At 40.8% G+C, this 15928-nt stretch overlaps 1 protein-coding gene across 3 annotated transcripts in view; it reads right to left on the bottom strand.

Annotated features, from left to right (window-relative positions):
• The window catches only part of sorcs2 (sortilin-related VPS10 domain containing receptor 2), a 275594-nt gene that overhangs the window by 131146 nt on the left and 128520 nt on the right, over positions 1 to 15928 (bottom strand). For all 3 annotated transcript variants that reach the window (XM_068713717.1, XM_068713718.1, XM_068713719.1), the window contains exon 3: positions 11599 to 11698. In XM_068713717.1, the coding sequence (XP_068569818.1) occupies positions 11599 to 11698 (100 nt within the window). The remainder of the gene's footprint in view (positions 1 to 11598; positions 11699 to 15928) is intronic.

Here is a 15928-nt window from a genome sequence, read left to right as displayed (position 1 = left end):
TTAGAGCGAATGTGTGAGAACTCCTCTATACCAAACACAGCAGTCAGGGATCTCGGGGTGTAACCAAGTCTCGGTGAAAAACATGATACAGGACTCACGGTACTCAAAGCACCCCCTTGTCAGGAGTCAGAGTGCGTCCATCTTATTCCGTCCATCTTAGCGACCTTACGTTACTCAGAATCACAGATGGCAGGGGCGGTCGATTGCCTCATCTCCGTAGCCGTTGTTGTACGGCTTGTTGCTACTCGCCCAAGCCGGTATAGTTTTGCAGGTGGTGAAAAGTTTGCACAGGAGCACCAGCAAAACTCCCAAAACACATGCCATCATATAGTCCTTCGTCTTGATCATACAAATTTAACATAGGGCAAACCGATCGTTCACAAAAAGCCAAACAAACAACAAACAAACAGCAGCACAGGTGTGTATCCGTGTCGTCTGCAGAGCTGTTAAATGCATCATAAATCATAAGTATGGCCTTATAATGCATTATAGATGTTGTACTTACAGAAAGTGTTACTAAGAAAGACATCTTTTCCATCCATTCACTTCTTCAATTCACACGCAATTGCCCCATCGAAGTGACAATAGCAAGAACAGAAAGACGACACGATTCATCTATATTGGACACTATAATCAAACCATAATGCATTTTGTCTTTCACTGCATCCTCCCTGATCCTAGAGAAGTTTTGTCGGACCCACAGAGATACAAATTGACAAAACTGAGTAAAATATGAAGTAATACTATGGTGAAAATTTGCAATTTTCTGATTCTGGAGACAAAGTGAAGCATGTGTGCAGCGGATGTATTTTTCATTTGCAGATCAGGATGGATAGGAGGAAATAAGCTGAGAAATCCAGATACAACAGATGTACACGTTGTGTTGTCTGAGCCTGATATGTCAGACTTTACACTTTCATAAGGCCCACACACTCAAATGTTATTTCAAAATAAAATAACATCTTTTTTACACTATGCAAGTTATTGAAGCAGGTATGAAAACGGATTGACAGTTTGACAGCTGACTCACGTTTTGTGCTGTTAGTTCAACGTTCTTATCTAACATCACTTTGGTACTTGCTGTTTAACCAACTGGGACAGATGTGAGTAAAAGCTGACTGTGAACCGTCTATCGGGTCTCTTCAGGAAAAAAATGACACGTAAAAGACAAAGAAACATTCATGCACGTCTGTGTGTGTGGAAGAAAAAATAAAAAAACGAATAAGTTGGCATGAGCAGTCACATCCATCATGTCTGGCAGCTTAAGAAGAAGAGGAAGAAGAGGAAGAAGAGGAAGAACCTGGGGAAGTGCAGTGCAGGAATTCCAGAGTAATGATCTTGTAGTGGCTCTGGTCAAGACAAAATGTAAAGTCAAACTGGATATTGATTTCTTCTCACCTCTTCTGTAAGGCAATACAAACCACATTGATACAGTAACTTCTGTGTATACGTTTAACATTTGTTTGGGCATATGTGTAAACAGCCTCTGTGCTGGGCAGCTGTTAGCTTCTGTAGTGTGCTAGTGACTGGAGAACATCACACTGTATCCTCTGAACATCGATACAAAGCATTTGTACCAATTTCTCAACAAGCCCACATTGCTTTAAACGATTTAATACATCTGACCCTTTACAGCTTCAAACATTTATGATGAGCCATCATGCTGTTAAGTTTTTACTCGGAAGTGGAAGCTAGTTAGCCTAGCTTATGAACGTTAACACTAGTGGTGCAATGGATCATAAAACTCACTATTCCGCTTGTATAAAAGGAGCAAATATAACTTTTAGAGATCCAAGATCACATTGTTTTGCCGCCGATACTAATTGCCGATCATTGATGATCAATATTATTGATTATAGCAGCTGGTCGACAAGGCTCTGTCCTAAAAATGCAAAACTGCAAAACAGTGTAAAAAATTCTAAATGTTATCCTTTTACTTTGTTATTGTATTTTTTTATGGTTTTTTTCCTCATAAAACACACAATTCAAGAGATAAGGAAATTAAAGACTATATTTTTATTAATAAAAACAAATCTTGTCATCAGTAGTTGTAATGATGTATTACAAGCTGCCTAGAGCTTAGTGTAAACAGGTCATAATTCAATTCTAATATTTAATTATTCTAATATTTTATATGTGAAAACATTTCATTCCTTTAAACAACTGTTAAAAACAAGTTTGTGATGACGTCATAATATACCTTCACCCAGTACTCATTTCACTGAACAGAGCCTGAACGCATCATAATGTAAGTGAACAGAACCTTCCTTCTCCTCGTGTTAATTTAAACAACGTAACATTATCAGAGAACTGAGACTAGAAAAGCATAAATGTTGTAACATATTTTACTAAATAATGACTCATAACGATGGTCAGTAAAACTTTATTTCACACTGTGATGGTTAACGTTAAACTGTGGAAGTAATCAGAGGTTCACATGCGTGTCAAACCGTGAGGTGGATCGGTACGGATCAACAGTGGTCCATTACTTACTAGTTAACACCAGTTCTCACCAGATATTACTTTTCATTGATGCTATTTCAAAACCTGTTCCCTGAGTCTGTCTTTCAGGGGCCCAGATGTGGTGACACATTAGCATACTGTTATTAGCAGGTAGTGCTGTGACTTCAGCCCTGCATTTCTTACCTCTTGATTCAAGTTAACACACAAAGTAATGTAGAGAGCCCTGAGTGAAACAAACAAACACTGGCATCAGAGAGAGCCTTTAACATGTGTATGATACCTGTACACTTGGATAGGGAGGGATGAGTGATGAAAACATGTTGATGCATCAAGATGTATCGAAAGGTGCCTACAGATTCCCACCCCTATTAAATACACATGCCCTATTATGACAAGACACATTCTACAGTACTGTGACATAGAGATCTGTTGGTTATATGAAGACACAACAGAGACACCATATATATATATATATATATATATATATATATATATATATATATATATATATATATATATATATATATATATATATATATATATATACACACACACACACACACACACACACACACACACACACAGTATATATATATATATATATATATATATATATATATATATATATATATATATATATATATATATATATTATTTGTTAATGATGCAAGTCAGTTTTTCTGCTACTCTTTTATTGTTCTGTAATTCATCACTACCCCCCCTGGTCTTCTTCCACAGACAAACTGGTACCTCAGCAGCGTGCGCACACACACACACACACACACACACACACACACACACACACAGCAGACCACCAGGTTATTATACTCGCCCCTCCAGCACAACTCATCCGTCTCTACTTTCACGACATTTGTCTATAAACTCTCTCATTCTTCACAAACGGGCACGCTCGACGCTCGTGGTTAATCAATCTCCAGCATCTTTCGCAGTTAGTGAGGAAGAGATATAAAAAGGGGGAAAAGGAAAAAAAAAAAAAGAAAGATCAATGGGTAAGAATGGGGGAAACTGCATATACACTGCAGCTATAGCAGTGTTAATATTGATGATGTTATTGCAGAATATAAGTCACTATATACGAGAGAGACTGAGAGAGTAAAAAAGACGTGTATTGTTGTTACTTTTTTATAAGAATACAGAAGTGCAAAAAAGAGAGATGACAAGAAAAGTGTCACGTGTTTATCCTCATGATTTCAGTTCTGGTTGATTTAGAATTTATATTTGAATACAAGCAATGGAATTCTGCTAACAGTTTAGCAGTGCGAGTCTTTAGCTATGTCCCAATCCACAGAAATCCGCAGTCTACGTCGGCCGTGTTCTTTAAAGACCGCAAAGGCTGAACCAAGTGGTCTGATCTACATGGATTTCCTGTTTGCGTCACCAGCTTTTCCCAACCCCACCCTTTGCCACTCCCGTCGCCTAGCAACCAGGTGCGGTTGACATAACAGCCTTATAACTCGAATAGAATGGAGCCAGAGATCGTTATTTTGTTCTTAATATTCCAATTCATTTTGGAAGACATGCGTCACCGCCGGTACACGATATAGTTCAGGCTGAGAGAAGAACCAGAAACAGATAACTTTTATGTGAAAAACCACAAAGTGTCTGAAGAGAGCTTTCAAAGCTAGCTACTTAGCTGAACTGGTAGCCAAATCAAAAAGCCCACACTGTGGCAGAGACATTAATACTACCTGACATTAGGCAAAGCCATTGCGAACGAGATGCTCGGCCCTGACGCGGTTAACGGAGTAGCTAAAGTCCCTGTGGTCACTGTGGTTTAAAGCTAAGCTTTGCTAATCTAAGCTTTGGACAGTTTTTGGTTGACTGCTGCCAAGGAATTCCCCATTCTGGCAAACAGAGCTATTTCGACATTGCTCCCATTTTCCACAACATATCTGTGTGAGATGAGCTTTTCAATCATGACTACTATAAAAACTATAAACTAAAAAAAGAGACTGAGCTGTTGAGGAAGAGCTTCGTGTGTGCCTTTCTTCAGCTTTGTGCTCATCTAAACAGGCCCAGGTTTCACACTGAGTAAGGATCAATACATTGAGACACTTGTCATTAAATTGTCAGCATATATGCTGTATTATGCTACAATGTGGCATTTTGTAATTTTTTGGGTTGTTGATCTGCCACAGGATCTTTTTAATGTAAAAAATGTACCGCGGCTCAGAAAAGGTTGAACAACACTGCTGTAAACTACAAAAAGTTCCTGGGTCACCAGAAAGAAGCATGAGTTGTATGAGGCTAGTAACTATGGCTGAATTCAGTCTGTGATTGGTCCCTGACTAGCTGAAAAGAGAAAAGTCAGACTTTCTGACAAGGTTCCTGGGTCCCTGGAGATGTACCTGCAGTTGAAACTGGGTAAAGGATGAGAAGAAGATGGTGAAGGAGACATGTAAAATGACAAGAACAAGAAATAGACAGAGAGAAGAATGGCAATTTGATGGATGGAGAAGGAAAGATGCAGAGAGAAGTGGAAAAGAAAGGATCTACCCAGTAATAATGAAGGGATGAGGAAACTAGAACGCTCTGCCCTTTGTTACAGTTTGATATGTGGGATGCTGGTTGTGGTATATTGGCTCTAGATTGAAAATATGATACCATCATTTTTTTCTTTTTCTGTGTGACGTTACTCTGAACGTAAACCTTCAGTGAGACGTCAAAAAATGAATCTTGTAGAACTAAACTTGGCCCAGTTTAATCAAGAAAGGACATCATGAAGGGATTAGCAACAATCCTTTTAAGAAACCCCACATTTAAACAATTAGGCCAGTACTACAAAGTACTACAACAAAGCTGATACGTCTTTTCTACGGCAGTTGCCTGGCATACAAATGCTAATTCAAATTATCTTTAATGAGAGATTAATTCCTACATTTCCTGATGCATTGTGTGACACATAAAAAAAGCTGAAAAGTACTGGTTCCATATTCTCATCCTGGTTTGGCTTCCTTTCTGAGATCTTCTCTGCTCTGATACTCTGCAGTTTTCTTCAATATTAACCAAGCCCCATTAAACTCTAGACTGCAGCAAACACATGCAGCTCTAAAAACCAGAGACAAGCATAGGGTTGCATTTGCATCCCCGCAAAAGCGGCATGACATATAGTTCAAAGCCTGGTCTCCCTACAGGGTTAGCAAGCAGATAAGCACGGCAAGTCATTGACTCCAGCTCACTGCCTATTGATTCGTCTTTGTGGATCCTGGTCAGGTCAGTCCATTTAGACCCGGCAGTGCTGATGCCCGTGGGCCTCTGCCGTGGCACAAGAGGACACCAGAGCCCAGAGACGGAGTCTATGGACCAATAGCTTTAATCAACGCTAGTTCATAGATGATAACAGTTTGTCTTATGCTATAATCTGACCGTGGAAATACTCTCCAGGGACTTATAGCAGGATCATTGTGGGTGAAATATACTTGGAAAGAGTAACATTGCAACAGTAGCTTGGAGGACATGGGTAGCATTCAAGTCCCAATGTCTCAGTTCAATGTGAAGACAGCAATAACGCCGGATAAACCTGCTATGGGGGCCCTGGAACAGAAATAAGCTGTTGGACGCTCTTGCATAGTCAGACCCATCTCCACAGCGCTGTGTCAGCGCTAAAGAAAGGTCTGGCTAAACCTATTATCTTTCTGGTATAGGTGGAAAAAAAATGCACTGGCTTTTTTTGCTTTGAACCACTCAACAATTCTGCGCTGAGCACAGGATACAGAGGCGGTTGCAAACTAGCAGATAGTGGATGGGGAGGAGAATGCCACGTGAAAAACACAGCCAATGACAGGCCTACACCTACAGTACACATCCAGTGAGTCAGACTAGGCCCTCACTGACCCCCTTCCTTCAATTCTCACCCCCAAATACTCATCAAGCGCTAGTGTAAGCGGCGTGGGTGTATGATACGGAATGAACCAGTCCAACACGTTCTGGGTTTTCCTCATAACTTTAGTTATAGACTCAACACTGAACCAGACAAAGCAAAACTGTTGGCTATTTTGTCATTTCCAGTAAATATCACAATATAAAACATGTTTTCTAGATAGCATGTAGTACTCAGCAATCATTAAAGTGCTTTCGTCTGATCTCGAGCGCACAGCTGTCAGGTACGGAGACGTAGTGTAAGGTAACAACACTTGCTTTTAGGACACATTGTCTCTCTCTCTCTGCTGAGTTCCCTAAGCTCGTTACGGTTGTTGTTGAATTATTACTCGTTCAGCTTAATCTAACGTTACATTTCATTTTCAATCAATGAAAGTCACTGACTCCCGTCACGTAGTGCTGCTTTTTTAGGTGGAGTGCTGCTCAGAAATAAGATGACAATGAAATGCCATTTCTTCTTGACTCTTATGTGATTTCTTCTCTGGCTAATGCCTCTTCATAGTCCGTGAGTAAGACTGAACTATCCGCTTCTTTGTGTGTTCTTTTGTAGACAAACACGCTGATTCTGCTGATACAGGAAGTACTGATAAGATGTGAGACAGACGGAGAGAGAACAGCATCTGCTGTGCCATAACATAAAGAAACCTGCTGCCTGCTGCCTCACATACATCATGTCTTTCTCATACTGTTTCATAGTTTTACTTTGAAAAAAATAAGGAAGTCCAAAACTGAACCTTTCTTTTTTTCAACCTTAAAACATGTAAACTGAGATAGAATTCATTAAAACATTCCTCCTCTTGCTTTATTCATCCCCCATTCACAACATTTTCCATTAGCAGGGTGGCTTCTATTACTGTTGAACTCGTTTACCATCATTTTGTACATAATTACTTTCAAGGCCCTCTCTTCTACAATAACGCCAGACAAGAAAGGTAACTTTGCTTCAGAGAAAATTATCCAGTTACTATTATAGTGGTTTTCTTATGGAAGGCAGGGGAGACAGTTTACAGAAAAAGACCGTAGAGAGAAGAGCAGACGGCTGTTTCACTAATTACAAAAGAATGTCGTCATGCTATTATAAGACAGCATCTGAATCATTTGAGTTGCTCTAAGAAGCTACTTAAACTGCCGACACTACATCTGCAGTATCAGTCGGTCGATCACTCTTTTCCCCTTTCTGAAACAATTTGACTTATGTGTCTTATGTGTTTACTCATCGCTTTAGTCGGACTATGGTCTTTTCCATCTCAAATACATTTCTAAATTTCTAAACTGTTGATTTGTTTCTGTGGCAGTCCAAGGAGTTGTTGCTTTGTAGCATATATGCATTGATTTGGTTAACTACATTAATGAAGGTTGTATCAGAATAGTCCTTGCTGTGGAAATGACATTACAGCTGAGAGCTGTAAAATGAGCTCCAAGTGAGAGCTCTAATCAGCTACTGTGGATTTGATGAAACCCCAAAGAAACCAGCTCCCACTTTGAAAATGTGATGATTGCATATAGAGGGTGAGGAGTCTTTTCTTGTCCTTCCTATATCTGTGGCCCACGCTTCCTGTCTTTGCTCTGAGATGGACTTAATGAGGTTATGAAAACCACAACCTCTGAGACTGTGAGAGTACATGATCATTGTCTATAAAACAGGCTTTACTAATCATTCTGCAGCTTATTCTACAGCCCCTATCTGATCTTGTAACTTAACCATTTCCCCTATACTTCAAAGGCTGATAAAGATTTGAAGCACTTGCATGAGAGCACTAAAAGAGCCAGCTAAGGAGAAGACAGACCCCCTCAGTGTTTGTTCTTATCTCCAATTCCATTACTCCATGTATAAAGACATCTTTAAACTCTCCCATCCTCCAGGCAGCATGTGGTTGATGTATGTCTCTGCCTACAGTCATATTGTTGGTGCTGTCAATGCTGTGCTCACTTAATAAATGAATATTGTGATGTTTCACGTTTAAACTTCTTATGAGCCTCCTGGTTGTTTCTTCCATGCTCTGTGTTAAATATTATTATGTCAGCATAATATATATCACAGATGCTAAGGTTTCAGAATCACCGTGGATTATTGAACTGTGGCGGCTCACATTTTAAAGTATATAGGCGAGTACATGTTAACAATACTTTATCAGACTTTCTATGTAGAGCTTAAAGAGCTAAAGACCCAAGAGAGCCTCTGACGCCCAAGCTCTCTGAAATTCAAACAGTCCACTGGACCTCTATTGATAGAGCATAAAAAGTTATGACATCAAGAAAGACGTCATCCGCAGTACTGCCTGAGGAGATGCCAGGCTGACTTGGAGCTGAGGACATATTTGAGGACACCAGCTCGGAAGGTGTTTTGCCTCCGATGCTCTCTCTGGGTGATGCCTGGCTGCTTAGAGAATTGCTGAGTCAGATGAATTATCGACGTGTAATAATAAGCCACAAAGATGCTGTGTTAAGTAGGTAAAAACACGATGCTTTGTGAGTGCATGTATTTAAAAATAATATCTCAAAGGGGAACAGATTTGTATAAGCTGTTAATGGACAAAGAATTGTCTTCAACCTCATAATGCGCGAGACACAAATTCTAAGCAAACACATTTCTCCACTTTGCTATCTATATATTGGTTAACAAACATCAAGAGGACGTCAAGACATCAGGGAGAGAGGACAAGAAAGAAATCACTAACGCAGAAATATTGCCCTGCTGGAAACATTAATAAAGAACTCCTTTGTTGAGCTTCTTAAATGATGAAGATTAGGAATGATAACACTTATCCTTCAAGTTGTTTTGTTAAGTTTCTTTTTTCTTGTCTTTATATGTCTAAATGAACTGGACCCACACAGAGCTGTGAGCAGTCGATGTGTGGTTTGGCAGTGGACCAGAAGATGCTGGAATGGCCCTGCGCCCAGTGGAGTGGGCAGTGGATCGTTTAATATTGACTTTGGGGTGTTTGAAACTATGTTTCGGGACAGTTCTGGTAAAGTGGTAAAAAAAGTTAGTCCGGAGCCTTGCTTTCAATTATTGTTCTTAGAAAGAAAATCGGAATTGGCACAAATCAGAATGGGCAGGTCAGACTTAAAAAAAAAAAAAAAAAAAATGGATGGATGTATATTTGTTTCACTCCAGAAGCAACTACATCCATCCCTCCCTCCATCTTCTTGGGAGGACAGTCTCTTTCAGTCTCCACTCTCAATGATAAAAGCTACTAATTTGGTTAGTCACATTGATGAGTCAGCATAGATTTGTTATAGGATTGTTGTTCTCTCTTGTGGACATGTGTCCAGACTAGCAATAGTTAAGGATAGAATTTAGATCTCTGCCATTATGGCTATGATGGCTGGTAAAGATCCAACAGCTTTTAGAATCACTTTTAGCCCACACTGGAACCTTCATTTAGACCCCAGACTAAGCCCTCAACAAGGAAACAGACTTGTGCAAACAATTGCTCGGCTGACAGCCCCCTAGACACAGGTGTTAAAGAAAATTGCTGAGGGAGAGCGCACTGAGCTTCCAGTCTCAAAGTATATGTCGACTCTACTGGCGTTGAAATATGTCAACGGTCCTGGGAGCCTTCTCCTCGAGAGCAGATCTTTAATGGAGCGCTCAATGAAGCAAGAGAAAGCAAGGGTGACGTTGTCTCTGTCTGAAGATTCACCTCTCTCTAATTGCCTCAAGTCCTATTGATTACCCGAGTCCCCTCACACCTTTTCTGTGTGATCCCTTCACAGAGTGTGTAATCCCCTCACAGAGCTTGAATACCCTCCTGTTTGCTGTTTTTTTGATGAGATTAGCAGTATTGATCAAACTGTGCTCACGTACGTGTGTGTTTGTATGTGTGTAGAGGTAACTAATGAACCTGATTGCTCATAATTTGGACGCTGAAAAGAAGGAAGTAAACACATGGCAGCGTACTGATATTTAGTTAGAGGGATCAAAGTGTTTGATGATCAACTACTCTCATATCAACAGCAACACACACCCATTCCAGCGAGAAGCACCGAACCTGAGCTTCCATTAGTCTTCTCCTGCCCGGCCTGGAGGTGTGTTTAAGCAGCAGCTTGATCCCCAGCTCGTATTACCACATCTCCTACTGTCACAACACATCACCAGTCAGTATCTCTTTCTGTCCCCACAGAAGATAAAGATGACTCCGTTCACATGCAATAAAATGCTGTAATGTTGTTTTCTATTCTGTGTGTATGTGTGCGCATGAGTGTGTGAAGAAAATGAGATGGCAGATCCCACACAGACATTTGGAGTGGTGGCTGGAGCAGAATGTAAGACGACATCTAATCTCCTTCCTTCTTTTCATTGATTGGAAGAACCCTGAACCCTAACCCTGGGAGAAATCACCTGCACTACAGGCCACCGCAGCTGGCAGTCCACTTGTATCTCAGTTTAAGTTGCCTAGTGTACCTCTTGGCTCATGCTTTAACTTTTCTGGTACCTGTTTTTTTCCTGTGGATTGAATAAGTACAACGTGGGTAGGAGTGTTACATGTGGCCAAAGTTGCAGTTCCAGATCGACAGCTCTACATATGCTAATCTTCGTGTTTTCACAAAAAAATGTCCCAGCCAGAGAAAGGACACATATGCATTTGCATCAATATTATTTGCCATGCTTAGCTTTAAATCATACCAACTGGAGTCCCTGCAGACACCAGAAGTATACTTTAGTATACTGTGTACCCTAGCTGGCATTTTGTAGCTGCCCCACAGATGATGTGTAAAGAAATACTTTTTAAAAACGATGGCACAGGAAGTAAAAAAATGTTATCATGGAGTCATCAATAAAAGAGTTCTAACTGGTGACATGATTGAGTATTTTTTTCTACCAAAAAATAATGCATTTTTTCAAATCCTACAAATATTCACAAGTGTCAATTAATCTGAACATAGTTTTTTGTGGATTTGGGTAAAATTAACCTTTAACGTGGTTAAAAAGGGAATTTATATTCCGATAATGCAATAAACCTACAGTAACAGCACCAGATGTGTTGCCTCCATGCTAGAGTGTATCATCTAATTAAGCTGTCATTTTAAATTTGAGTCTAAAATGTAATCGTTTAGTCAAATCAGACATCTAGATGCATTTTAATTCAATAATCATTCAGGCCTCCAGCTCACATTAGTGAACAAAACACGAGAGCAGAGCTTTGCTTTGTCATCTAAAATTGCCAGCAGTGCATTTCAGCGAGCTCATGGACAACACAATCACTCAAATGAGTCTATGCATCTTCCTACCTTTTTTTTGTTGTTTGGGCAGATGTAGAAGCTGGTCACCACGATAGTTGTCCCTGGCATCAGGTTGAGTTTGGTGTAGGTGGTGCCATAGTCAGTAGACCTGAAAGCAGACAGACAAAAACAAGATCAAGCAGCAGTTGGTCAGGAAACTTTTAACAACATTTGTGGGGTAAATTTCCTTTAACTATGGTTTAATTTGTCAATATCAAGAGCAAAAGGCAGTATGGTAGAGATTTGAAGAAAAGGACCTCTGAAAATGTTTTCTGTTTGCAGTCTTCTCTAACACTTCTTGTTACATATTAAAACAACAGCAGCCCCATGAAAAAACTAAATGTTAGGGAAAGGGCAGCCTGCTGATTCTCTCAAACGGCCCTGAATGCATTATATCAGCTCTCTGTTCACCGTATTACCACTTTGTGGTCCGTGGTTTGGGCCCGGTGACAAATCAAAACGTCTGGGCGATCTGTCATTGCAACGACGATGGGAGAACAGCCCCGGGCCAGTGATGAAGTACTGGCCAATCCCCAAATCTGGCAGCTTTACGAGCAGGTAGGACCTGCTGTGTGTGTTTTAGATTGATAGCTAGCTGCTGGAATGTTTCTCCAGTACAGCTCAGTCACACCCACCAAGCAGAACGAGGGTGATTGTTAGTGACACGTTTTGAAAAGCAGCACAGGTTTTCAGCGCAGCAAGGCTTAGGAAGGTTGGCCGCTTATTGCTAATTAATGACTTCAATTCTACTCCAGGAAACGCGCTCTCTCACATAATGCAAACAAGGCAGATTAAGGCAGGAAATACTCATTATGACAGATTAGGAAACTGAATGTAACTGAGGAGTAAAAGAGGTTAAATAATGCAAATGTGTCTAATATCTACTGTATTTGTATTTTTTTTTGTGCAGCTTTTGACAGCTTTCTGGAGATCATTTTAAAAGCAATCCAAAGCACAGAGGAAAAAAGATTCTGCCGCATTTAGCCAAGGGTTGAGGGTTGAACAGGAGGGAGCCTGGAAGAAGAGGTCTTGATGAAAGAGAATGATGAGCTAGCACGTCAGCCTGGTTAAGGATGAGAGGATTTACTCCTTTGCGCAGTGGGACATCAACCGCTGACAAACACACACACAATGAGACACATACACACCTGAAGCACCGCCAAGCCATTCAGCAATCAGCTCTCCCCGAGTGCTCTGTAACAGCTGGAGAAAATGAAGTGGCATTGCGGTGGTGAACTACTTCTCTGCGGTGTGCTGGCAAGTGTTTTCATCTTTCTCGTTGGCCTGTGTGCGGTGTTTAACTCGGGATCACATGGAAGACATGGCCAGATCTAGTGGTGACGGTCGGGTTAGCAGCCTGAACTCGGTGTTTAAAAAAAGCGTGGGTCTGCTAGACCTGATGTGTTGAAGTCCACTGGGAGGCTGGATCATCAGGGTGTTAAAAATAGATTGGGCCATCTGGGCTGTGTTGGTCTTGCGGACATGCTACAGTATATTTCTATTCTATTCTGAGGAGCGTGAAGTGAAATGCATTGCGGAGGCCAGAGCCACCGACATTGATTCCTATTTAACACTGGTGGCTAAAGATAGGCGTAAATACAGTAGGACTAGGAGAGACAGCATTAATCCCACTTTGAATGGAGTGGAGTCGTATCTAGAAACCTGACCAAGTTTATTAGCCACCACTGTGGCTCAGTGGGAGAGCCAGGGTCACCCTTCAATCAGAGGATCGGCGGTTTGATCCCAGGCTCCTCTAGTCCATGCCGATGTGTCCTTGGGAAAGACACTTAACCCCAAATTGCTCCCGCAAGCTGTGCCTGCGGTGTGTGAATGGGTCTAAATGTTAGATAGGCCTGATGGGCAGGTGGCACCTTGCATGGTCGCTCCTGTCATCAGTGAATGAATGGGTGTGAATGATGACATGTAGTGTTAAAGCACTTTGAGTGGTCAGAAGACTAGAAAAGAGAAATACAAGTACAAGTCCATTACCATTAGTTCACTTAATCCATGACAACTCAAGAGTAGAAACCAGGAAGCAGAGTCTTACCACCAAAACCTCCAAAACACGATAGAAACCACTTAAAGTAAATCAAAAGTAAACAGAAGAGGAGTTACACAAAATAACCTAATGAGAGTCAGTGATCAGTAATGTCAGCACGTGTTGATGTATGAAAATATATGAATCAAACAAAACAAATCAACCGCCGTGTCAGCCAAGGAAGAGGAGGCACCTGTTCAGGTGGCGTGTCTTTATAGCTGGAACCACACCAGGCTCAGGTGTGGCTCATCAGCTGACAATCAACATCAACAGAAAAGCCGGCGAACCGGAAACAGACCCCTAGTGGAAGGGAGGGGTTGTCACGATCCTCAAACACAGGAACGGCTGTAAAACTTGATCTATATTTAGAGTGCTTTTCTCCCATCGACTAGCAACAATTCACTTCTCCAATGTCTATATCTAAGCCTTCTACCTGTCTCTTAGACCTCATCCCAACTAGGCTGCTGAAAGAAGAAGTTGAACCCTTTGTGTGCTCCTCTTTCCCCATTTCTGATCAATATGTCTTCACCAAGAGCATCCTAACACTGAGACAGCGCTGGTGAAAATGACTAATGACCATCAACAAAGGCATCAAAACATCAGAGAAAGGACGTGTCTCTGTACTTGTCTTGTTAGAACTTAGTGCTGCATTACCCACCATTGACCATTGGATCCTATTACCGAGACTTATATACTGTATTTGATTGGCATTAAAGGAACCGCACAAAGCAGGTTTAAAGTCCTATTTATCCGATCAATCCCAGTTTGTACATGTCAACGATGTACATGCACACCAAAGTTAGTCACAGAGTTCTACGAGGTTCTGTGTTTGAACCAATTCAATCCCCCTTATAATGCTTCCTTTAGGCAATATTATTAGAAAACATGAACTTCCATTGATATGATTGCAGATGATAGCCAATTACATCTATAAATCAAGCCAGACGCAATCAAGCAGTTATCCAAAGTCCAAGCATGTCTTCAGGACATAAAAACCTGGATGACCTGCAACTTCCTGATGTTAAAATCAGACAAAACTGAAGATATTGTACTTGGCCCAGAACACCTGCGAAATAAGTTATCTCACGATATAGTAACTCTAAACGGCGATGCTTTGGCCTTCGGCACCACCGTTAATAAAGTTATATTTGATCAGGATATGTCCGGCATTTGTGTATGAAGTCATTATGACTTACGTGTTGGTTTGGCTAAAGACACATCAACTACATTAGCATTATTGGGGCCAACTTATCAATATGAGTCATTGAGATGTGTTTTTGTCTCTACCAACTTTTTGTCTCACTTACTTGTGTGTATACACACATACAGTACACACACATATATACATATATATACACACACACACACACATATATATATATGTATACAAGGCCAATCATAATAATGCCAGTGTGGTACAATAAGTCATGTGTAGTTTATTCATTTGAATAATTGCTTGGGTGTAATGCAAGTAAAGAGGGTTTGTTATGTTTCCTATGCGTTCATTGTAGTTAGACTTTGGGGTCCGGTGTTATTCATCACCTTTGTCATCTTTAGGCAGTAGTACCGGTGTACCACCAGTAGATTTCAGTGTTGTTACATGAGCAGTGTCTGTGACAGGAGAGTCACAGGGAAGTCTGGGGTGAATAAGTGGGATAATGAGAATCTCTGTGTATAAGGTGGAAGCAGAAAACCCTGTGATCGTCAACTTTAAGTGGTATTTCTGCACTCTGCAGGTAAGCTGGTCAATGTATTTGCTCTACTTCGGTGGCACTGTGTGAGGTTTTGTACGTGTGTATTAGCGACTGTAATAACTGTATCAGTTTAGCCAGCGAGTAGCTACAGCAAAGCTTACAGCCGCCGCTGTAGTAGTGGGATCTTTCTTTCAATAAATTTGACTTTTAGACTGAAGAATGAGACAATTGGCAATTGTGTGAGAGACATGGGGGGGCTATTATACGCAATGTTTCCGTACATTATTATTAATAATAATAACGTTATGAATTAAGCTTTGAACTATTCGATACAACACAAATCGTGTAGTTGTGGGTGAGGGCACATGTGGGTGCATGTGTAGGCTACGATTTTCATGTAAAAGGTAGAGGCCCGAAGCAAGTTTATGTCCAGGGCTCTTGGTCATAATGATGATAATCCGTCCCTGATTTTGGTGAATACATTCTGCCTCTTTTGCTCTACACACGGACTGTTTACGTGCATTCAGCTAAAACCTGCTCAAACTTGATCACAATACTACTTGGACTACAAATGGAAACCAGAACGCTGCTGAAACAGACGTCCTGT

This window comes from Cebidichthys violaceus, unplaced genomic scaffold, assembly GCF_023349555.1.
Source record: "Cebidichthys violaceus isolate CVI_PGR_0920_01 unplaced genomic scaffold, fCebVio1.0.p SCAF_19, whole genome shotgun sequence".
In the NCBI taxonomy this organism is placed as follows: domain Eukaryota; kingdom Metazoa; phylum Chordata; class Actinopteri; order Perciformes; family Stichaeidae; genus Cebidichthys; species Cebidichthys violaceus.
This window is presented reverse-complemented; position numbering and strand designations above follow the sequence as displayed.